We start from the raw sequence: 25,374 nt of genomic DNA, 5'->3' as shown, positions 1-25,374 counted from the left end.
GCAGGGAGGGGTGCCCTCTGGGCATAACCCGGTCTCCCTAACCTCCCCCTACCCTGAACCACTGTGATGGGGGACCCTGCTATTCTTCCCAGCTCTTCTCCTTCCAGACACATCTCCACTCCCTCAATAATAACAGAGAACAACCAAACACACACAAATGTAAAACAGTTAAAACCATTGGAGCAGCAGGCCTGTCTCCAGCTGCCTGAGCCCAAATTACCCTCCCCAAACCTAGACATTTCCTTTAAAAAGAAAAAGTCTGCTCAGGTGGCCATGTTGCTCCCCCAAAGAGGTCTGGTTTTCCCAGACATATGGCAACCCTACAATGTATAAAATTCATTGCTACAAAAGGTTTGATGCACAATAATACCATCATGTTCAGGACACCTCAACTTCTGAACACCAGATTCTGGGTCTTCTACGTCCAGTAACTGGTCTTCCTAGAGCTATCCGATTGGCCACTGTAGAAAATAGAATGCTGGACTAGCTTATGGTCAAGCTAACATTATCAAGGTCAAAATATTTTTTTAAGAAAACCACAAAAGCTGATGTTATTATATTGACAGTATGTGAAACCGGGCCACAATTTAAACAAAAACAAAAAACAAGAAAGCTATAACTCAAAGCGCAGGAGGGGAAAAGAGGGCATTTCTGTCTTTCTCTCTCTGCTGTTTAATTCCTCCTTTCAAATCACACTTCTGCCCTGCCACAGTATGTTTTTCTGTGGACTCCAATTCCCAGCAGCCTTTGCACTCCCCACATAAACGATCAACACCTGGATCCATTTAGCTGAGCAAACACCCAAGTGGGACAGTGAAGGGGCTTGAGATAAAGAAGGAAAGTCTCTGAATTCACCAATGTCTACCAGAACAGGTGAACTGGAGCCTACCAAGAACTCAAGATAAGACATGCTGGGATTGGGTAGAGAATTCTGAACTGGGGGTCCCTGTTTCCCCCCTCTTTCATCTCCTTTGTGACATTTGAAATCCAGACTTGATCTCACAAGGGGCTGCTGCTCTGGGTCTCAAATGTAGACCTGCCTTAGTACTAAGAGGACCTGGGTGAGTCAAAGGATGACAGCCCTTTGGAAGAAGGAGAAAGTGAAAACATGGGGTTTCTCACTGTGCAGGAGGAGGAATGTGGGTAGCAAGGAAAGGTGAAAGAGAGAAATTTCTTCCCCTGGGAGGTTGAGATGGGGTGGGGTCCGGAAGGCAGCCTCTTGCCTTTTGTGTTTTTATTAGTTTTTCAATTAGATACTCCACATACACATAATTTATTACATTTTACATTTATACTTGCTCTTCAAAGCTGACTTCCCTTCTTCTTTCTTCTGGTATTTTATATCACATATAATTTTATTGCATTATTTTATTCCATTTTATATATTATCATTTTCCATATTTGAGCAGAGTGTATCCATAAACAACTCCTCAGGTTTATAAAATTCTTGTTTTCTGTAATTTACCACTACTGTTAGTTATATTACTTTCCTTATACATTTTGCTTCTTATTATTTTCATTATTCATCACTTTTCTTAATCTTTCCCATTATGAGGTTTGTTTCTAATTCTACTAGTTTTACTATTTCATCTTTCTTTCCTATATACAACAAAACCTTTCCCATTCTTTATGAAATGTCGAATTTTCACTGTTAGTTTGGCTATTTCTGCATATTCCATTACCTTCTGTCTCCATTCTTCTACTGTTGGTAATTACTGCTGTTTCCAAACCTAGGCTAACAGTAACCTCGCCGCTTTGGTTGCATATAAAAACAGTTTCTGGTCATTCTTTTTTTAAAAAAAATAATAATTTTTATTAGCCGACCAATCATATCAAGTCAAATCACTTCACATAAATTCCGAATTACAAAGCCGAATTTTAAATTTTTGTTGAGGGGACCCATATTTCAAGTTCCGAAGGGGGATTCAGATCATCTTCTTGCTACTGCGTTAATATCCAAATCAGTCCAAATAATATTCATAATTCTATCCAGTCTTATCTTTCTGTTTCCACATCTCATCTTGTTCGTATATTTTTTTATTTTTTTCTTTATGATCTCTTCTGATAATCTCCTTAAGGAGATAAACACCAATTATAATCCTGTATGAATTTTTCCGTTCGTCCAATCCTCATATCAAGATGGTTTCCATATATCATCGCTTTCATAAATAACATTGCTCTTTCCTTTTTTAAAAAAATAATTTTTATTAACTGGCCAATCACATCAAATTAAATCACATCACTTAAATTACAAATTACAAAGCCAAATTTTTAAATTTTGTTGGGGGAACCCATACTTCAAGATCCAAAGGGGGACTCAAATCATCTTCTTATTACTGTGTTAATGTCCAAATCAGTCCCAATCAATCCAGACAAAGTTCATAATTCTATCCAGTCTTATCTTGGTGTTTCCACATCATACCTTGTTCATATAATTTCTCTTTTTCTTTTACGATCTCTTCTGTTAGTCTCCTTAAGCCAATAAGCAAATATAATAATCCTGTGTGAATTTCCCGTTCTTCCAATCTAAGTCCAGATGGTTCCCATATATCTCCTTCGTAGATAACATCGCTCTTTCCATCATAAATTAGGGCATTTGTCACTCTTAAGTCCCACTGAGGAGTTAATCCACGATATGTAAACAGCTCTATTTCTCTCTTTCTCCTCCCAGACTCAAGAGCTCCAACAATGCCTCCCAAAATGGCGACGGCATTTTAAACTGCGTCATTCCAAAACTCTTAACTTTCCAGCTTCGCTTGAAACATTGCTTTGGTTTGAAAGCCATTCTCCTTTCATATTTATTTTTTTCATTGAGAAGGCTTCTTGGGGTAACAGCCACCATGGTGTTTTCCTTTCAAACCACTCTTTATATCGCTTCCAAACTTCATACAATGATCTTTTTATAATATGATCTAGAAAGTCTCAGTGTACTCCATCCTTGTCATACCAAAGGTACGCGTGCCACCTGTATCTATTTCCAAACCCCTCTAGATCTAATATGTCTGTGTTCTTCAAACTAAGCCATTCTTTTAACCATGTTATAGAAGCAGCTTCATAATATATTTTAAGATCCGGTAACGAGAAGCCTCCTCTTTCCTTTTTATCCGTCAGAAGTTTAAACTTTATTCTAGGTTTCTTCCCTTGCCATACAAACCTAGAAATCATTTTTTGCCACTCATTGAATTGACCTAATCCGGCAAAAATAGGCACAGTTTGGAATTTAAAAAAGCATCTTAGGAAAGACACTCATCTTGACAGATGCTATCCTTCCCCAGAAGGACACTTTCAATCTGTCCCATATTTCCAAATTTGTCTTGATTTCTTTCCATGTTGTTTTATAATTGTCCTTGAATAGCTTTGTGTTTTTTGGGGAGAGCCAGACCCCCAAATATTTTATTTTCTTTACCACTGTTATTTCCCTTTTCCTTTGCAGCTGATCTGTTTGTTCCACGTTCATGTTTTTCACCATCATTTTTGTTTTACCCTTATGAATTTTCAATCCTGCCAACATTCCAAATTCTTCAATTACTTTTAATGCTTCCGCTGTCAAAGTTAAAGGTTCCTGTACTGTCAAGACTATATCGTCGGCGAAGGCTTTAACCTTATATTCCTTTTCGCCACACTTTATCCCTGTAATTCTTTCTGTCTCTCTTATATTTACATTTTTCACTAAGGGGGAGCTTATTTAAGGCAGACCTGCAACCCAAAGTCCACAACGGAAATGCAAAGAGGGACAGGATGTGTATTTGGGATTCTGCAGATGGAGGCTGCTACATGTCCTGGAGCAAAGAGCAGAAGAGTCTTAGGAGGAAGGAAGGCAGCTCAGTGGTAGAGTGCCTGCCTTGCATTGCAGAAGGTGGCAGCTTTAATCCCTGGCAATTGCATGTAGGGCTTGGGAGAGGCTTCCCATATGAAACACTGGAGAGCTGCTGCCAGTCAGTGTAGACAGTACAGAGCTAAGTGGCCAAAGTTACTATTCTCTTGTGTACAAGAGGATCATGAAGGAAAACATTCATTTCTGAGCTATTTTCCTAAAACAGTAACATGGAGAGTGTCTAGTGTACATGTGGGGCACACAATGTATACTTTAAAGGCTGCGCTGAACAGGATACTTCTTATGCTCCTCATTCTCTGTATTTCCTGTTTCTCAACATACCTTGTTTCAAACAATCTACTTTCCTAAATAGGCAAAGGGAAAGTGGCAGCCAGTAAATGAAGCAGAAGACGCCCGTGGCTAAAAAGAAGGTTGCAAAGAGCCCAGTTGGACCACAGCCAGGATGATGATGTTTGATACTTGCAAGGAGCCAGACCTGTGCATTGTTTATGGGGAACCCTTCAGGCCAAAGCCCATCATCCACAAGAGAACGGGAGGTCAGCAGGAAGCCCACCCAGTCGAGGAGGAGGAGGAGGTACCCCTTCTTCGTGGAGGAAGTTGCCAATCCCCCTGGGAAATCACAGTACAGACAATTCCTGGTGCTGCTAAGGAGCAGGATGTGTGCATTGTGCGTGAGGAAAACATCTGGCACAACCCCAACATCTGTGAGAGAAAAGCGTGTTTGCAGGAAACCCTCTCAGTGGAGAGTCCCGTTCACAGCAAACTAGACTCAAGTGTCCCCTGTGAACCTCCAGCCCAGACTGTTGTTGATGCTGCTAAGGGACAAGACATCTGCATTGTGCCCATTTTTCAAGGAACAGCCCCCAGTGAAGCCACAGCTCAGAGAGGTATGGATACTGGTAAGTAATGGGACTCCTGGGTAATGCATATTGGGGAGGGAGGTCCCAGGCAGAATTGCTTCTTAGCTCCAGGTCTTAATGACAAGAACACAAGGCTATTTTTGAGGTCATCCCATGCTACAGCAACTTACAGTAGACCCACTAAAAGTAATGGACAGACATAGAACCCAATCTTGTGAAGAAATTGTTTTGTTTGTTGTTTACAACTACTTTCCCTATGTTCATAGTCTGCTACTTTTGCTGTATTGTCTGCTCTTGAGCATTAGAGAAGGTTCAATGCATCAAGAATTAGAAATTTTGATCTAACCTAATGATGGACAAATAATATAGCTATGCTTCCTAAAGCCAATTTAAGCTTCTACCTGGAGACTGAGATAATATTTGCTCTAAAGAATAGGATCTCTACAGGTAGGAACTTGCTGGTGAATCTGACAGAATGGAAAACCAGACTAAGGCTATTGAGCAGAGTGGAAAGAAAGGTCACCCATGATGGAAAATCATTGCCCGCTTAGACAGCAGTTACCCAAAAAGTGTAACAAAATTACAAAACATATTAGATTGAATCTTCCTGTTTCCATCTCTCTCTGACATCCATGATTTCCTTCTCTCTTATCCTGCAGGTCTTGTGCAATGGAGACAGAACAGAAGGAAATCTTTGGGGAAAGCACAGGATGAGATGGTGAAGCAGAACTACCTGAGTCAGGATGGACCAAGGAGGGGAAAGAGAAGCCACAAAGAACGGAAGACAGCTGAATCCATTGTTCCTCATAGTAGCCTCTTCACTGTGCAAGGAGAACAGCCAGAAAACAGAGATGCTTTGAGAGCATCCACAGAGGAGAAAACAATTCAAAGGGCAGAGTCTGGAGGAATAAGCAGTGGGAGCAGAAACAATGGAAACAGCCCCACATGCCCTACAGAGGGGAAGCGGTGTGGAAAGAGCCTCAGGTATCATAAGCAGTTTGCTACCCATCAGATGATTCACACACGACAGAAATCACATAAATGTGCAGACTGTGGAAAGAGCTTCCGCAGGAAATGGACCTTTACACTACATAAAAGAACCCACACAGGGGAAAAGCCTTTCAAATGTTCAGAGTGCGATATATGTTTCGCACAAAGCTCACATCTTACAGTACATAAAAGAAGGCACACAGGAGAGAAACCTTTCAAATGTTCAGTCTGTAATAAAAGTTTTGCTCAGACGGCAACCTTTAACAGACATCAAAGGATTCACAAAAGCGGAGAGAATCCATGAATGCTCAATTTGTTTTGAGTGCTTCAGTCAGAATTCAAACCATGCTAAACAGCTAATGCTTCACATGAGGAAGACACCTTTTAAGCCATCACTGAGTAGAAAAAGCTTTAGTAAGAGCTCTAATCTTCCTAGTCAACAAATGATTCACATGAAAAAGTATAAATGTTCAGCTTGCGGGATAAGCTATACTAAGTGGTCATACCTTACCAAACATAAAAGAATAGCACACAAAAGAGAGAAACCTTATAAATGCTCAGGGTGTAGAAAATGTTTCAGCAGCAGGTCAGTCCTTACTAGACATAAGAGAATCATACACAGATGGAACAAAGACAGACATACAAGGTCCTCCCCTGTAGGGGAGAAACTGTACAATTGTGAACAATGTGGAAAGAGCTTCACCCGTAAATCAGACCTCAAGAGGCATCGAAGGCATTACACAAGGGAGACGCCCAACCAGGGTTCAAATCTTAGTGAGAGTTTAAATGATGAATCGAGACCTCATGAAGGTGAGAACGCACAGCGGATGGAAACCATGTAACTTCTTCAACTATGGTAAGAAGGTTGCATCCACACAATACTTTTAAAGCTTACCCCAAGGAATCCTGGGAACTTCAATTCTTAAGGGAGCTGGCAATTGTAGGTCTATAAAGTACAAACTACTTTCCCCATCATTCTTAGGATGAAGCCATGGCAACAGTTATAAATGTATGGTGTGAATGTGACCTCAGTTTCGGTATCCATCTTTTTGGCATCACTGGAGCCAACCAGAGGCTACATTCCACAAACCTTCAAATACACACACACAATCCATGCTTTAAGTGGGTTCTTGGGTCTTTTTATCTGCCTCAGGTTTTGTTGTCCATTTGTGGTGTGCATTCCATGTGACATTTTTTTAAAAAAACCTTAATTGAAGGCTCCTCTGCTTATACAGCTGAATTAACCATATTGGGGATAACTGAGACGATTATTTAGGGTCTTGAGTCCATAGAGAAGGAGAAACCTGAGGAAGGAAGGGAAAGTCTTAGAGGCTTCAGCGAGTTACCCATCATCCATCTGAAATGTAAAACTGGTACTGTAGCTGCTTCTGCTTTTTAGTTTTGTTGTGAGACTACCAATCCTGTATAATAAAGTTGTGTGTATTTTAAGCTTTGTACTCTTCTGTTTTCACTGGCTCCTCGGAACAAAAACGGATGCAGGTTTCCAATTTAGGTTGAAGTTTCCTGCACACTTAGTCAACATCTGCTCCATGCCATGAAAGCACTGTCATGACTTCCCCCAAAGAATTCTGGGAGCTGTAGATTATTAAGGGTGCTGAGGGGTGTAAGGGGAGGCCCCTATTCTCCTCACAGAGCTACAGCTCCCAGAGTTCCTAGGGAAGAGAGGCTGATGGTTAAACCACTCTGTCCATTCAGAATTGTGTATTGATTTGTAATGATTTGTTGGGTCTCTGGACCATTATAAAGATTGATTGATTGATACTTGCAAGGAGCCAGACCTGAACTGAGGGTCAGCAGGAAGCCCACCCAGTCGAGGAGGAGGAGCAGGATGTACCCCTTTTTCGTGGAGAAAGCTGCAGAGCCTCCTGGGAAGGAGCCTCACGGTACAGACAATTCCTTGTGCTGCTAAGGAGCATGATGTGTGCATTGTGGGTGAGGAGAACATCTGGCAGTACCCCAACACCTGCAAGAGAAAGGTGTGTTTGCAGGAAACCCACTCAGTGGAGGGTCCAGTTGGTAGCAAATGAGACTCCAGTGTCCCAAGTAAAACGCCGGCCCAGACTGTTGTTGATGCCACAGCCAGGATGATGATGTTTGATACTTGCAAGGAGCCAGACCTGTGCATTGTCTATGGGGAACCCATCAGGCAAAAGCCCATCATCCACAAGAGAACTGAGGGTCAGCAGGAAGCCCACCAAGTCGAGGAGGAGGAGGTACCCCTTCTTCATGGAGAATGTTGCAGATCCCCCTGGGAAATCATGGTGGTGACAGTTCCTGGCACTGCTAAGGAGCAGGACGTGTGCATTGTGGGTGAGGAAAACATCTTGCAGAGGAAAACACCCCACCTGCATTCGCTCCATAAGCATTTTAGCACTCCTCAATTTTATAGTAACTCTTAAGATATATTTTAAACTTCTTCCAATCTTCTTCCACAGTCTCTTTCTCTTGGTCGCGGATTCTGCCAGTCATTTCTGCCAGTCCCATAAAATCGATCACTTTCGCCTGCCATTCCTCCAGCGTGGGTAGCTCTTGTTTCTTCCAATACTTTGCTAGGAGAATCCTTGCTGCCGTAGTAGCGTACAAAAAGAAATTCTTGTCCTTCTTCGGCACCAGCTGGCCGACCATACCCAAGAGAAATGCCTCTGGTTTCTTGTTAAAGGTGCACTTAAGCACTTTCTTAATTTCATTATAAATCATTTCCCAGAAGGCCTTAATCTTTGGGCAGGTCCACCAAAGGTGGAAAAAGGTACCTTCAGTCTCTTTACATTTCCAACATTTGTTATTGGGCAAATGATAAATCTTCGCAAGCTTGACTGGGGTCATGTACCACCTGTAAATCATTTTCATAATGTTTTCTCGTAAGGCATTACATGCCGTGAATTTAATACCTGTGGTCCATAACTGCTCCCAGTCAGCAAACATAATGTCATGACCTATGTCCTGTGCCCATTTAACCATAGCTGACTTCACTGTCTCATCTATTGTATTCCACTTCAACAGCAAGTTATACATTCTTGATAAATTCTTAGTATTGGGTTCTAACAGTTCTGTTTCTAGTTTCGATTTCTCCACCTGGAAACCAATTTTCCTGTCTTGTTTGTAAGCCTCCATTATTTGAAAATAATGGAGCCAATCTCGTACCTTGGACTTTATTTTCTCATAACTTTGTAATTTAAGTTCACCACCTTCTTGTTCTAAAATTTCAGAATATTTCGGCCAATTAGTTCTCATATTAAGTTTCTTTACCTCCTTGGCCTCCATAGGTGAAAGCCACCTGGGAGTTTTATTTTCCAATAAATCTTTGTACCGTATCCAAACATTATATAGCGCTTTCCTGACAATGTGATTTTTAAAACCCTTATACACTTTAACCTTGTCATACCAGATATATGCATGCCAACCAAAGTTATTATCAAATCCTTCCAAATCTAGAATATCTGCGTTCTCAAGAAGTAGCCAATCTTAACCAGCAGAAAGCTGCCGATTCATAGTACAGTCTCAAGTCCGGCAGGGCAAACCCCCCTCTTTCTTTAGAATCGGTAAGTATCTTAAACTTAATTCTGGGCTTTTTGCCCTGCCAGACAAATTTAGATATATCTTTCTGCCACTTCTTGAAACAGTCCAGTTTATCCACAATTTGTAGTGTCTGAAACAAAAATAACATTCTAGGCAATACATTCATTTTGATTACTGCAATTCGACCTAACAAGGAAAGCTTCAGGTTTGACCATATTTCTAAATCTTTCTTTATCTCAGTCCAGCACTTATCATAGTTATCCTTAAATAAGTTAATATTCTTAGATGTCATATTAATCCCCAGGTATTTTACACTCTTTGCCACCACTAACCCAGTTTCCTCTTGGAATCTCTCTCTTTCAACATTTGTTAAGTTTTTTTCCAGTACCTTGGTTTTTTGTTTATTCAACTTAAATCCTGCGACCTGGCCAAATACTTGAATTAATTCTAAAGCTCTTTTGGTACTAGTGTCTGGCTCTTGCAAGGTCAATACTAAGTCGTCTGCAAAGGCCTTCAATTTGTAATGTCTGGCTCCGACCTGAATCCCTTTTACCAGCTGGTCCCCCCTAATCATGTTTAACAAGACCTCCAGGACCAATATAAAAAGTAATGGGGAAGCCCACCAAGTCGAGGAGGAGGAGGTACCCCTTCTTCATGAAGAATGTTGCAGATCCCCCTGGGAAATCATAGTGGTGACAGTTCCTGGCACTGCTAAGGAGCAGGACGTGTGCATTGTGGGTGAGGAAAACATCTTGCAGAGGAAAACACTCCACCTGCATTCGCTCCATAAGACACACACACACACTTCCCCTTACTTTTTAGCAGGGGAAAAGTGCGTCCTATAGAGCGAAAAATACGGTAAACCTTGTAGACAAATTTTTCAATTTAGCTGGGTACTTTTTGATTTTTTATTATATTAATAATCATTTATTACTCCACCCATATTGCTGGGTTTCCCATGCAGTGAAAGCAGTGTGATACTGCCTTAAACAGTCAAGACTTCCCCCAAGGAATTCTGGGAGCTAAAGGTTGTTAAGAGTGCTGAGATGGGTTACCCTTCAATATTTGGGGGAGGTGATGGCTCTCCTCCCCCCTTGTCATCTACATAACAATATCCCTACCAATGCCTAACTGCCAAGACCAGAGAGGTTGTGACGATTTCCTACGAGGTAGGCAAAAAACCAAATGGCCGGTGCCAATTTGCTAAGTGGAAAAAACTCCTACCAGGCCCCTTAACGGCGACCAACCAAAGTCCATAGCAAGGTCAGAAGGAAACCTTGAGGGGTGGGCGGGCAACTCCCCCGGGCCGTGCTTGCCTTAAATGTGGCAAGCCACACACCCCATGCAGACTCAGAGGATGACGTATCCTGAGGATTCCCCAGTTCGTACGGGGCTGCAAGCCAGCCAACGTGCACATGTTGGGGGCGTGAGCCTGCAACACCACCTCCTCCCGAGGTCGGAAGTGGCTTTGCGTTGCGAGTTCCCGTCTCCCACCAGTTGTAAATAACAACACAAGACACCATAATTAAGCGTAATGGGCTAAAATTGGCCACAACGTTATTGGTTACAGGTAAGAGCTTAGGCACTGGTCCTATCCATCTATCCGGCTTCAGCTTCATCCTGGGTGTGCCCTCTGGGAAAAACCCGGTCTCCCTCACCTCCCCCTACCCTGAACCACTGTGATGGGGGACCCTGCTATTCTTCCCAGCTCTTCTCCTTCTAGATACATCTCCACTCCCTCAATAATAACAGAGAACAACCAAACACACAAAATGTAAAACAGTTAAAACCATTGGAGCAGCAGGCCTGTCTCTAGCTGCCTGAGCCCAAATAACCCTCCCAAAACCCAGACATTTCCTTTAAAGTCTGCCCAGGTGGGCATGTTGCACCCCCAAAGAGGACATGTCCAGGTTTTCCCAGACATATGGCAACCCTACAATGTATAAAATTCATTGCTACAAAAGGTTTGATGCACAATAATACCATCATGTTCAGGACCCAACTTCTGAACACCAGATTCTGGGTCTTCTACGTCCAGTAACTGGTCTTCCTAGAGCTATCCAATTGGCCACGGTAGAAAATACGTAGAATGCTGGACTAGCTTATGGTCAAGCTAACATTACCAGGGTCAAAATCTTTTTTAAACAAAACCACAAAAGTTGATACAAAAAAAATTCCTTCCAGTAGCACCTTAAAGACCAACTAAGTTAGTTCTTGGTATGAGCTTTCGTGTGCATGCACACTTCTTCGTGCATGCACACGAAAGCTCATACCAAGAACTAACTTAGTTGGTCTTTAAGGTGCTACTGGAAGGAATTTTTTTTGTTTTGACTATGGCAGACCAACACGGCTACCTATCTGTAAACAAAAGTTGATGTTATTATATTGACAGTATGTGAAACCAGGCCACAATTTAAACAAAACAAAACAAAAAAACAAGAAAGCTATAACTCAAAGTGCAGGAGGGGGAAAGAGAGGGAATTTCTGTCTTTCTCTCTGCTGTTTAATTTTTCTTTTCAGATCACACTACCCCCCTGCCATAGTTTGTTTTTCTGTGAACTCCAATTCCCAGCAGCCTTTGCACTTCCCACATAAAGGATCAACACCTGGATCCATTTAGCTGAGCAAACACCCAAGTGGGACAGTGAAGGGGCTTGAGATGAAGAAGGAAAGTCTGTGAATTCACCAGTGTCTACCAGGAGGGGTGAGCTGGAGCCTACCAAGAACTCAAGATAAGACATGCTGGGATTGGGTAGAAAATTCTGAACTGGGGGTCCCTATTTTTCCCCTCTTTCTTCTCCTTTGTGGCATTTGAAATGCAGACTTGATCTCACAAGGGGCTGCTGCTCTGGGTCTCAAATGTAGACCTGCCTTACTACTAAGAGGACCTGGGTGAGTCAAAGGAGGCTGGCATTCCTCTGGAGGAATGAGAAAATGACAAGTTTTGTGGGAGGAGGAATATGGTCAGCAAGGAAAAATGCAAGAGAGGGAATTATTCCCGTGGATGGGTAAACAGGGGTGGGGTCTTGGCTTTTGCATTAATTAAATATTTCACTAAGGGGCAGTGTCCATGCAGGAGCATGGTTGCTTAAGGGAGAGTTCTTGGGGAATTGCAACCCAGAGTAATATCAGAAGGGAAAAGAGGGACAGGGTGTGTATAAGGGCCTCTGCAGATAGAGGATGCTACATTTAAGGTGCAAAAATGCTGCATTTCGTAGAACAAAGATCAACAAGGTCTTAGAGGGAAGGAATGCAGTTCAGTGGGAGAGGACCTGCTTTGCCTTGCAGATGGTTGCAGGTTCAATCCCCAGTATCGCCATGTAGGACTTGGGAGAGGCTTCCCATATGAAACACTGGAGAGCTGCTGCCAGTCAGTGTAGACAGTACTGAGCTAAGTGGCCAAAGATACAATTCTCTTCTCTTCCCTTTTTTCCATCCAATATCTCCAGGGCCCGTGCGCCCCCCTCCTGGTAGGGGAGGCCGGTTTGTTTTTTTCTTCCTTCCTGTGCAATAGCAGTCTCCATTTTCTTTCTCCTCAGCCTGAGCCGCTTTCATATCTGATCTTGTTTTGCCAGTTCTAATTGGGGCTCTCTGCCAGGGACTGCGCAGCCATGTATCCAACTAATAATTACAGTTCCTCCTGCAATTCCTTTAGATATTTGAGTATTTATTGGCACGGTTCGCCATATCATGAAATAGCAAATAGAAAGAATGTACAAAAATGGCTGTCGCTCACCTCATAAATCAAAGCACAAAGATGAGAGTCCTTTTCAAGTCCAAACCTTGGCATCCAGTGATTGGTTAGTTTAGCAGATCTTTTCGATCTCTTTCTTCCCAGAACACGCCTGTTTCTTGGTCCAAATGTAATAATTTTTAAAAACAGGGATCTCCTGGCTCATGCGGACTGGCTCTGGAGAGTTCCCAGTTCATGCAGGGCACATGCAGCAGCCCTGCCCCCACATTCTGAAGCGAGCGGCAGATAACGGACAATCTGCTGGTCATGGAAACTCCCCCCTTACACTGGGGTGTCTACAGGGATAATTAGCCCCATATCATCCCTAATAACCTTCACGGTAGGGTCTGATGTGATGGGGAAAGCAGCCATTTCCCACGCCCAGAAAACCAGTAGTCCATGGATGGGGGGGGGGGGGAGGCTTGTTTAAGGCAGACCTGCAGCCCAGAGTCCACAACGGAAAGGAAAGGAGCGACAGGATGTGTATTAGGGCTTCTGCAGGTGAAGGTTGCTACATTTCTTGAAGCAAAGAGCAGAAGAGTCTTAGGAGGAAGGAGGGAAGCTCAGTGGTAGAGTGCCTCCCTTACAATGCAAAAGTTCAATCCCCAGTATCTCCATGTAGGGCTTGGGAGAGGCTTCCTGTATGAAACCCTGGAGAGCTGCTTCCAGTCAGTGTAGACAATACTGAGCTAAGTGGCCAAAGTTACTATTCTCTTGTGTATATGAGGATCATGAAGGAAAACATTCATTTCTGAGCTGTTTTCCTAAAACAGTAAAATGGAGAGTGTCTAGTGTGAATATGGGGCACACAATATATCCTATGAAGGCTGAGCTGAACAGGATACTTCTTATGTTTCTATTTCTCTGCATCTCCTGATTCTCAAGATGCCTTATTTCAAACAATCTACTTTCTCAAACAGGCAAAGGGAAAGTGGCAACCAGTAGATGAAGCAGAAGACGCCCGTGCCTACGAAGAAGGTTGCAAGGAGCCCAATTAGACCACAGCCAGGATGATGATGTTTGATACTTGCAAGGAGCCAGACCTGTGCATTGTCTATGGGGAACCCATCAGGCAAAAGGCCATCATCCACAAGAGAAGGGAGGGTCAGCAGGAAGCCCACCCAGTTGAGGAGGAGGATGAACCCCTTTTTCGTGGAGGAAGTTGCAGAGCCTCCTGGGAAATCACAGTACAGACAATTCCTGGTGCTGCTAAGGAGCAGGATGTGTGCATTGTGGGTGAGGAGAACATCTGGCACTACCCCAACACCTGCGTGAGAAAGACATGTTTGCAGAAAATCAGCTCAGGGGAGGGTCCAGTTTACAGCAAAGGAGACTACAGTGTCCCAAGTAAAACGCCAGTCCAGGCTGTTGTTGATGCCACAGCCAGGATGATGATGCTTGATATTTCTAGGGAGCCAGACCTGTGCATTGTCCATGGGGAACCCATCAGGCCAAAGCCCATCATCCATAAGAGAACTGAGGGTCAGCAGGAAGCTCACCCAGTCGAGGAGGAGGCGGAGGTGCCCCTTCTTCGTGGAGGAAGTTGCAGATCCCCCTGGGAAATCATGTTGGAGACAGTTCCTGGTGCTGCTAAGGAGCAGGACGTGTGCATTGTAGGTGAGGAAAACATCTGGCACAACCCCAACATCTGTGAGAGAAAAGCGTGTTTGCAGGAAACGCTCTCAGTGGAGGGTACCATTCACAGCAAACTAGACTCCAGAGTCCCCAGTGAACCGCCAGCCCAGACTGTTGGTGATGCTGCTAAAGGACAAGACACCTGCATTGTGTATGACCAAGGTGTCCTACAAAAGCACACTGTCCATATCAGAATTGGGTATCCTGAGGAAACACACCCAGGGGAGCATATAGTTAAGCCTATTGCTGGCGAAGTAGATTGGAAAGGCCCCAAAGAATCCACCTTCCAGCCTGCTGTTGATGCCACCAAAGAACAAGACTCCTGCATTGTGCATGAGGAAATGGTTAGACAGAAGCCCATTTTTCAAGGAACAGCCCCCAGTGAAGCCACAGCTCAGAGAGGTATGGATACTGGTAAGTGATGGGACTCCCAGGTAATGCATATTGGGGAGGGAAGCCCCAGGCAGAATTCCTCCTGAGCTCCAGGTCTTAATGACAAGCACACAAGGTTAGTTTGAGGTCATCCCATGCTGCACCAACTTACAATAAACCCACTAAAAGTAATGTACTGACATAGAACCCACTCTATGTAGGTTCTGTTTGCTGGGGAAACTGTACTGCTCTTGAGAGGTGTGTGTGGGTGTGGGTGTGGGTGTGGGTGTGTATGCGCCTTGTGCAGAATTTTTTCAAGTTCGCTTTGTAATTTTTGATGTTTCGTTTGTTCTTCACAACGACTTTCCCTATGTTCATAGTCTGCTACCTTTGCTGTATTGTCTGCTCTTGAGCATTAGAAAAGTTTCACTGTACACCTTCCTTGTACAGTTTCTCCCCTGTATGGCAAGACCTTGTATGTCTGGAAAGACCTCTGCTCTCACGGAAGCTTTTTCTACACACAGGGCATCTGTAGGGTTTCTCTCCTGTGTGCCTTCTTTTATGTACTGTAAGGTGTGAGCTGGGGGACGCAGGTGGCACTGTGGGTTAAAGCCTCAGCGCCTAGGGCTTGCCGATCGAAAGGTCGGCGGTTCGAATCCCTGCGGCGGGGTGCGCTCCCGCTGCTCGGTCCCAGCGCCTGCCAACCTAGCAGTTTGAAAGCACCTCCGGGTGCAAGTAGATAAATAGGGACCGCTTACCAGCGGGAAGGTAAACGGCGTTTCCGTGTGCGGCTCTGGCTCTGGCTCTGGCCAGAGCAGCGATGTCACGCTGGCCACGTGACCCGGAAGTGTCTCCGGACAGCGCTGGCCCCTGGCCTCTTAAGTGAGATGGGCGCACAACCCCAGAGTCTGTCAAGACTGGCCCGTACGGGCAGGGGTACCTTTACTTTACCTTTAAGGTGTGAGCTGTGTGCGAAACATTTATCACACTCCAAACACTTGTAAGTCTTCTCCCTTGTGTGAGTTCTTTTATGGTTAGTAAGGTTTGAGCTCACAGTGAGGCTTTTCTCACACTCTGAACATTTGAAAGGTTTCTCCCCTGTGTGAGTTCTCTTATGTACTGTAAGGTTTGAGCTGTCAGTGAAGCTTTTCTCACACTTTGAACATTTAAAAGTCTTCTCCCCTGTGTGGGTTCTTTTATGTACTTTAAGGTTCCATTTCCTACAGAAGCTCTTTCCACAGTCTGCACATTTATGGGATTTCTGTCCTGTGTGAATCTTCTGATGGGCAGCAAACTGCTTCTGATACCTGAAGCTCCTTCCACACGCCAAACAAGTAAATCGCTTCATCACTGTAGGGCATGTGGGGCTGTTTCCATTGTTTCTGCTCCCACTGCTTATTTCTCCAGATTCTGCCGTTTGAATTGTTTTCTCCTTTGTGGATGTTCTCAAAGCATCTCTGTTTTCTGGTTGTTCTCCTTGCTCAGTGAAGAAACAAGGGAAACTGTACTGCTCTTGAGAGGTGTGGGTGCGTGCGGGTGTGGTTGTGGGTGTGTATGCGCCTTGTGCAGAATTTTTTCAAGTTCGCTTTGTAATTTATGTTGTTTTGTTTGTTGTTCACAACTACTTTCCCTATGTTCATAGTCTGCTACTTTTGCTGTATTGTCTGCTCTTGAGCATTAGAAAAGTTTCAATGCGTCAAGAATTAGAAATCTTGATCTAACCTCGTGAGGGACAAACAATATAGCTATGCTTCCTAAAGCCAATGTAAGCTTCCACCTGCAGACTGAGAAAATATTTGCTCTCGAGAGTAGAATCTCTACAGGTAGAAACTTGCTGGTGAATCTGACGCAATGGCAAAACCAGACTAAGGATCTTGAGCAGAGTGGAAAGAAAGGTCACCCATGATGGCAACTCATTGCCCGCTTTGGCAGCAATGGTCCAAAAGTATATCAAAAAGACAAAACATATTACATTGAAAGTCTCAGTTTCCATCTCTCTCTCTGACATCCATGTTTTCCTTCTCTCTTATCCAGCAGGTGTTGTGCAATGGAGACAGAACAGAAGGAAATCTTTGAAAAAAGCACAAGATGAGATGGTGGAGCAGAACCTCCTGAGTCACCATGGACCAAGGAGGGAAAAGAGAAGCCACAGAAAACGGAAGACAGACAAATCCATCGTTCCTCAAAGTGGCTTCTTCACTGAGCAAGGAGAACAAGCAGAAAACAGAGACTCTTTGAAAGTGTCTACAGAGGAGAAAACAATTCAAAGGGCAGAGTCTGGAGGAATAAGCAGTGGGAGCAGAAACAATGGAAACAGCCCCACATGCCCTACAGAGGTGAAGCGACTTACTTGTTTGGAGTGTGGATGGAGCTTCAGGAATCAGAAGCAGTTTGCTGCCCATCAGAAGATTCACACAAAACAGAAATCACATAAATGTGCAGACTGTGGAAAGAGCTTCCGCAATAAATGGAACCTTAAAGTACATAAAAGAACCCACACAGGGGAGAAGCCTTTCAAATGTACAGTGTGCGAGAAAAGCTTTAATGTGAGATCAAACCTTAATGCACATCAAAGAATTCACACAGGGGAGAAGCCTTTCAAATGTTCAAAGTGTGAGAAAAGCTTCAATGACAGCTCAAACTTTACTAAACATAAAAGAACTCATACAAGGGAGAAGCCTTACAAATGTTTGGAGTGCGATAAAAGCTTCATTGACAGCTCAAACCTTACAGTACATAAAAGAACCCACACAGGGGAGAAGCCCCACAAATGTTCTGTGTGTGGGAAACATTTTGCACATATCTCAAACCTTAAAGTACATGAAAGAACTCACACAAGAGTGAAACTGTATGAGTGTGAACAATGTGGAAAGAGCTTCACCCGTAAATCAGACCTCAAGAGGCATCAAAAGCACCACACAAGGGAGACGCCCAACCAGGGTTCAAATCTCAGTGAGCGTTTAGATGATGAATCGAGACCTCATGAAGGTGAGAACGCACAACGGATGGAAACCATGTAACTTCCTCAAGTATCCTAAGAAAGTCGCAGCCACACAATATATTTAAAGCTTCCCCCTAAAGAATACTGGGAACTTAATGGTGTTCGTAAAGGTGTCTGGAATTTAGACCTATGAGGTTGAAACTACTGTTTCCAGAATTCTTTTGAGAAAGCCATATAATAGCTACAAAGGAGCTTTAAATGTTTAGTGCAGATGTGACCTCAGTCTCGGCGTCCATCTCTTGGGTGTCGCAGGAGCCACCCAGAGGCCACATCCCCCCTGAATCTCCCAATACACACACATAATCCATGCTTTGGGTGGGTTCTTGAGTCTTTTAAGTGGCTAAAATACATTGCCTCAGGTTTTGTGTCCACTGTTTGTGTAGATTGCATGTGATAATTGTGTGTGTGTATATATATATATATATATATATATATATATATATATATATAATAAAGTTGCTTTATTGTAATCAGTTGGGCTATGAAAATTGCTCTTGGGAGAATCTAGAGAAAACTCAGCTCTTTCCTTGGCCAGAGCACAGTCAACCAGCATCTTTCTCTATTGACATTGGGAATTTCTCTTGGCACCCCAATAAATGTGGGGGCTCTTCTGTTCATCCGGCTGAATTAACCAAGTTGGGGATAATTTAGGCTCTTGAAACAAAGAGAAGGATTGACCCAAGGAAGGAAGGGAAGGTTGAAAGGCTTCAGAGGCTTCCCCGTTGGAAATGCAAAATTGGCAAAGTAGCTGCTTCTGCTTTTTAGATTTGTTTTGTGACTACCGATCCTGAATAATAAAGTTGTTAAATATTATGCTTTGTGCATTATTATTATATTAATAATAATTTATTATTTATACTCCACCCATATTGCTGGGTTTCCCTTGCAGTGAAAGCAATGTGATACTGCCTTAAACAGTCAAGACTTCCCCCAAGGAATTCTGGGAGCTAAAGGTTGTTAAGAGTGCTGAGATGGGTTACCCTTCAATATTTGGGAGAGGTGATGGCGCTCCTCCCCCCATCTCATCTACATAACAATATCCCTACCAATGCCTAACTGCCAAGACCAGAGAGGTTGTGACGATTTCCTACGAGGTAGGCAAAAAAACAAATGGCGGGTGCCAATTTGCTAAGTGGAAAAAACTCCTACCAGGCCCCTTAACGGCGACCAACCAAAGTCCATAGCAAGGTCATATAAGGAAACCTTGAAGGGCGGGCGGGTGGGAAACCGGTCAGCTGAGCGATCCGAAAGAGGGCGATTCCCCGGGCCGCGCTTGCCTTAAATGGGGCAAGCCACACACCCCGAACCAGCCAATTTGCTGGCTCGGAGGATGACGCGGCCCGAGGATTCCCCAGTCCGCGCGGGGCTGCAAGCCAGCCACCGCACATGTGTTGGGGGCGTGAGCCTACAACACCACCTCCTCCCAAGGTCAGAAGTGGCTTTGCGTGGTGAGTTCCCGCCTCCCACCAGTGGTAAATAACAACACAAGACACCATAATTAAGGGTAATGGGCTAAAATTGGCCACAACTTTATTGGTTACAGGTAAGAGCGGTATTGGCTTAGGCATCGGTCCTATCCATCTATCCAGCTTCAGCTTGAAGACCGGCAAGGGTTAACACCAGCAGGGGGTGTGCCCTCTGGGCATAACCCAGTCTCCCTAACCTCCCCCTACCCTGAACCACTGTGATGGGGGACCCTGCTATTCTTCCCAGCTCTTCTCCTTCAAGACACATCTCCACTCCCTCAATAATAACAGAGAACAACCAAACACACACAAATGTAAAACAGTTAAAACCATTGGAGCAGCAGGCCTGTCTCCAGCTGCCTGAGCCCAAATAACCCTCCCAAAACCTAGACATTTCCTTTAAACAGAAAAAATCTGCCCAGGTGGGCATGTTGCACCCCCAAAGAGGACATGTCCTGGTTTTCCCAGACATATGGCAACCCTACAGTGTATAACATTTATTGCTACAAAAGGTTTGATGCACAATAGTACCATCATGTTCAGGACGCCACAGCTTCCAAACACCAGATTCTGGGTCTTCTACGTCCAGTAACTGGTCTTCCTAGAGCTATCCGATTGGCCACTGTAGAAAATAGAATGCTGGACTAGCTTATGGTCAATCTAACATTACCAGGGTCAAAATCTTGTTTTAAGAAAACCACAAAAGTTGATGTTATTATATTGAGAGTATGTGAAACCAGGCCACAATTTAAACAAAAACAAGAAAGCTATAACTCAAAGTGCAGGAGGGGAAAAGAGAAGGAATTTCTGTCTTTCTCTCTCTGCTGTTTAATTTCTCTTTTCAGATCACACTTCCTTCCTGCCACAGTATGTTTTTCTATGAACTCTAATTCCCAGCAGCCTTTGCACTTCCCACATAAAGGATCAACACCTGGATCCATTTAGCTGAGCAAACACCCAAGTGGGACAGTGAAGGGGCTTGAGATGAAGGAGAAAGTCTGTGAATTCACCAGTGTCTACCAGAACGGGTGAGCTGGAGCCTACCAAGAACTCAGGAGAAGACATGCTGAGATTGGGTAGAAATTTCTGAACTGGGGGTCCCTATTTTCCCCCTCTTTCATCCTCTTTGTGGCATTTGAAATGCAGACTTGATCTCACAAGGGGCTGCTGCTCTGGGTCTCAAATGTAGACCTGCCTTAGTACTAAGAGGACCTGGGTGAGTCAAAGGAGGCTGGCATTCCTCTGGAGGAATGAGAAAGTGAAAACAAGGGGCTCCCCAGTTTTGTGGGAGGAGGAATATGGTCAGCAAGGAAGAATGCAAGAGAGGGAATTCTTCCCGTGGATGGGTAAACAGGGGTGGGGTCTTGGCTTTTGCATTAATTAAATATTTCACTAAGGGGCAGTGTCCATGCAGGAGCACGATTGCTTGAGGGAGAGTCCTTGGGGAGCTGCAACCTAGCGTAATATCAGAAGGGAAAAGAGGGACAGGGTGTGTTTAATGGCTTCTGCAGATAGAGGATGCTACATTTAAGGTGCAAAAATGCTGCATTTCATAGAACCAGATCAACAAGGTCTTAGAGGGAACGAATGCAGTTCAGTGGGAGAGTACCTGCTTTGCCTTGCGGATGGTTGCAGGTTCAATCCCCAGTATCTCCATGTAGGGCTCGGGAGAGGCTTCCCATATGAAACACTGGAGAGCTGCTGCCAGTCAGTGTAGACAGTACTGAGCTAAGTGGCCAAAGATACAATTCTCTTCTCTTCCCTTTTTTCCATCAAATATCTGCAGCCCCCCCACCCCCGGAAGGCCGATTTTTTTCCCCCTTCCTTCCTGTGCAACAGCCGACTCCCTTTTTTCCCCCCTCAGCCTGAACCACTTTCATATCTGATCTTATTTTGCCAGTTCTAATTGGGTCTCTCTGCCGGGGACTGCGCAGCCATGTATCCAACTAATAATTACAGTTCATCCCGCAATTCCTTTAGATAATTGATTCTTTCTTGGTGAGGTTCGCCTTATCATAGGGCTTCTGCAGGTGGCGGTTGCAACATTTCTTGAAGCAAAGAGCAGAAGAGTCTTAGGTGGAAGGAACGCAGCTCAATGGTGCCTGCCTTCAATTGCAGAAGGTGGCAAGTTCAATCCGCAGTATCTCCATGTAGGACTTGGGAGAGGCTTCCTGTATCAATCCCTGGAGAGCTGCTTCCAGTCAGTGTAGACAATACTGAGCTAAGTGGCCAAAGTTACTATTCTCTTGTGTATATGAGGATCATGAAAGAAAACATTCATTTCTGAGCTATTTTCCTAAAACAGTAAGATGGAGAGTGTCTAGTGTGAATATGGGGCACACAATATATCCTATGAAGGCTGAGCTGAACAGGATACTTCTTATGTTTCTAATTCTCTGCATCTCCTGTTTCTCAAGATGCCTTATTTCAAACAATCTACTTTCTCAAACAGGCAAAGGGAAAGTGGCAACCAGTAGATGAAGCAGAAGACGCCCGTGACTACGAAGAAGGTTGCAAGGAGCCCAATTAGACCACAGCCAGGATGATGATGTTTGATACTTGCAAGGAGCCAGACCTGTGCATTGTCTACGGGGAACCCTTCAGGCCAAAGCCCATCATCCACAAGAGAAGGGAGGGTCAGAAGAAAGCCCACCCAGCTGATGAGGAGGATGAACCCCTTTTTCATGGAGGAAGTTGCAGAGCCTACTGGGAAATCACAGTACAGACAATTCCTGGTGCTGCTAAGGAGCAGGATGTGTGCATTGTGGGTGAGGAAAACATCTGGCAGTACTCCAATACCTGCGTGAGAAATATGTGTTTGCAGAAAATCAGCTCAGGGGAGGGTCCAGTTTACAGCAAAGAAGACTCCGGTGTCCCAAGTAAAACGCCGGCCCAGGCTGTTGTTGATGCCACAGCCAGGATGATAATGCTTGATAATTCTAGGGAGCCAGACCTGTGCATTGTCTATGGGGAACCCATCAGGCCAAAGCCCATCGTACATAAGAGAACTGAGGGTCAGCAGGAAGACCACCAAGTCGAGGAGGAGGCGGAGGTACCCCTTCTTCATGGAGGAAGTTGCAGATCCCCCTGGGAAATTATGGTGGTGACAGTTCCTGGTACTACTAAGGAGCAGGATGTGTGCATTGTGGGTGAGGAAAACATCTGGCACAACCCCAACATCTATGAGAGAAAAGCGTGTTTGCAGGAAACGCTCTCAGTGGAGGGTGCCATTCACAGCAAACTAGACTCCAGAGTCCCCAGTGAACCGCCAGCCCAGACTGTTGGTGATGCTGCTAAAGGACAAGACACCTGCATTGTGTATGACCAAGGTGTCCTACAAAAGCACACTGTCCATATCAGAATTGGGTATCCTGAGGAAACACACCCAGGGGAGCATATAGTTAAGCCTATTGCTGGCGAAGTAGATTGGAAAGGCCCCAAAGAATCCACCTTCCAGCCTGCTGTTGATGCCACCAAAGAACAAGACTCCTGCAGTGTGCATGAGGAAATGGTTAGACAGAAGCCCATTTTTCAAGGAAGAGCCCCCAGTGAAGCCACAGCTCAGAGAGATATGGATACTGGTAAGTGATGGGACTCCCGGGTAATGCATATTGGGGAGGGAGGTCCCAGGCAGAATTCCTCCTGAGCTCGAGGTCTTAATGACAAGCACACAGGGCTATTTTTGAGGTCATCCCATGCTACACCAACTTACAATACACCCACTAAAAGTAATGTACTGACATAGAACCCACACTAAGTAGGTTCTGTTTGCTGGGGAAACTGTGCTGCTCTTGAGAGGTGTGTGTGGGTGCAGGTGTGGGTGTGGGTGTGGGTGTGTATGCGCCTTGTGCAGAAAGTTCGCTTTGTAATTTTTGTTGTTTTGTTTGTTGTTCACAACTACTTTCCCTATGCTCGTAGTCTGCTACTGTAATGGTTGTGAGGGGTTACTTGTGCGTAAATTGCCTTGAGTTTAGTTAGTTTGCTTGCCCAACCATGCTTAGGGTCAGAGCTCGCCCTCCGTGACCTGTTAGTCACTTGCAGAATCCGAGAGTGGGCGTCTCTTGAACCTCTTCATTAGGTCCTGCGCCCCCGCAGCTGGCTCCGCTGCCCCGGCGCCTGCAGTCTGGCTCATGTTTCCACTGCTTGGGCACAAGTAACGTAAATGACTCTCGGATTGCTGACCCTCTTCCAGCATAAAAGCTGTTTGACCCCGAGTCTCCTCCTATGTTCCCTGCGTGGAACGCGTCTGCGCACGTAAGGGGAAGGCAGGGGCGTCCCAGCGCTCTCACCACTAGTTTCGGGTGAAGGGTCTTGGAGCCCTGTCACCAATTCCTCCATCTCCCTCTCTTCTCTATGGGTGTTACGCTGAAATCCTTCCCCCCTGCTAGTCCCCTCTCCGGCATCGCTCGGGAGCCCTGCCTCCGTTTCTTGCTCTGATGGCAGTTCCCTGACAGCTACTTTTGCTGTATTGTCTGCTCGTGAGCATTAGAAAAGTTTCAATGCATCAAGAATTAGAAATCTTGATCTAACCTCGTGAGGGACAAACAATATAGCTATGCTTCCTAAAGCCAATGTAAGCTTCCACCTGCAGACTGAGAAAATATTTGCTCTCGAGAGTAGAATCTCTACAGGTAGAAACTTGCTGGTGAATCTGACGCAATGGCAAAACCAGACTAAGGATCTTGAGCAGAGTGGAAAGAAAGGTCACCCATGATGGCAACTCATTGCCCGCTTTGGCAGCAATGGTCCAAAAGTATATCAAAAAGACAAAACATATTACATTGAATGTCTCAGTTTCCATCTCTCTCTCTGACATCCATGTTTTCCTTCTCTCTTATCCAGCAGGTGTTGTGCAGTGGAGACAGAACAAAAGGAAATCTTTGAAAAAAGCACAAGATGAGATGATGGAGCAGAACCTCCTGAGTCACGATGGACCAAGGAGGGAAAAGAGAAGCCACAGAAAACGGAAGACTGACAAATCCATCGTTCCTCAAAGTGGCTTCTTCACTGAGCAAGGAGAACAAGCAGAAAACAGAGGTGCTTTGAGAACATCCACAAAGGAGAAAACAATTCAAAGGGCAGAGTCTGGAGGAATAAGCAGTGGGAGCAGAAACAATGGAAACAGCCCCACATGCCCTACAGAGGTGAAGCGATTTACTTGTTTGGAGTGTGGAAGGAGCTTCAGGAATCAGAAGCAGTTTGCTGCCCATCAGAAGATTCACACAAAACAGAAATCACATAAATGTGCAGACTGTGGAAAGAGCTTCTGCACAAAATGGAACCTTAAAGTACATAAAAGAACCCACAGAGGGGAGAAACCTTTCAAATGTTCAAAGTGTGAGAAAAGCTTCACTCACAGCTCAAACCTTACTAAACATAAAAGAACTCACACAGGGGAGAAGCCCTACAAATGTTCTGTGTGTGGGAAACATTTTGCACATATCTCAAACCTTAAAGTACATAAAAGAGCTCACACAGGAGAGAAACTGTACAAGTGTGAACAATGTGGAAAGAGCTTCACCCGTAAATCAGACCTCAAGAGGCATCAAAAGCACCACACAAGGGAGACGCCCAACCAGGGTTCAAATCTCAGTGAGCGTTTAGATGATGAATCGAGACCTCATGAAGGTGAGAACGCACAACGGATGGAAACCATGTAACTTCCTCAACTATCCTAAGAAAGTCGCAGCCACACAATATATTTAAAACTTCCCCCTAAAGAATACTGGGAACGTAAAGGTGTCTGGAATTTAGACCTATGAGGTTGAAACTACTGTTTCCAGAATTCTTTTGAGAAAGCCATATAATAGCTACAAAGGAGCTTTAAATGTTTAGTGCAGATGTGACCTCAGTCTCGGCGTCCATCTCTTGGGTGTCGCAGGAGACACCCAGAGGCCACATCCCCCCTGAATCTTCCAATACACACACATAATCCATGCTTTGGG

General features: G+C 44.5%; 2 protein-coding genes across 2 annotated transcripts; both read left to right on the top strand.

Moving 5' to 3' along the window:
* The first annotated feature begins 696 nt into the window (after positions 1-696).
* LOC307208501 (uncharacterized protein) lies at positions 697-25,125 on the top strand. Its single transcript, XM_079963131.1, has 4 exons — positions 697-873; positions 4,188-4,409; positions 22,098-23,010; positions 24,272-25,125. Exons 2-4 carry the CDS (start codon positions 4,278-4,280, stop codon positions 25,087-25,089), a joined length of 1,863 nt encoding a protein of 620 aa, XP_079819257.1. The 5' UTR covers positions 697-873; positions 4,188-4,277; the 3' UTR covers positions 25,090-25,125.
* On the top strand, positions 13,859-21,959 carry LOC307209838 (uncharacterized protein; the record flags this gene model as incomplete). Its single annotated transcript, XM_079965202.1, has 4 exons — positions 13,859-15,004; positions 16,997-17,482; positions 17,780-17,950; positions 21,847-21,959. The coding sequence occupies exons 1-4, from the start codon at positions 13,966-13,968 to the stop codon at positions 21,957-21,959; spliced, it is 1,809 nt and encodes a 602-aa protein (XP_079821328.1). The 5' UTR covers positions 13,859-13,965.
* Positions 25,126-25,374: the final 249 nt, after the last annotated feature.

This window comes from Podarcis cretensis (assembly GCF_951804945.1).
Source record: "Podarcis cretensis genome assembly, chromosome: 2".
NCBI classification, from domain to species: domain Eukaryota; kingdom Metazoa; phylum Chordata; class Lepidosauria; order Squamata; family Lacertidae; genus Podarcis; species Podarcis cretensis.
Note: the sequence above shows the minus strand (reverse complement) of the source record. Positions and strands in the feature narration are given on the sequence as shown.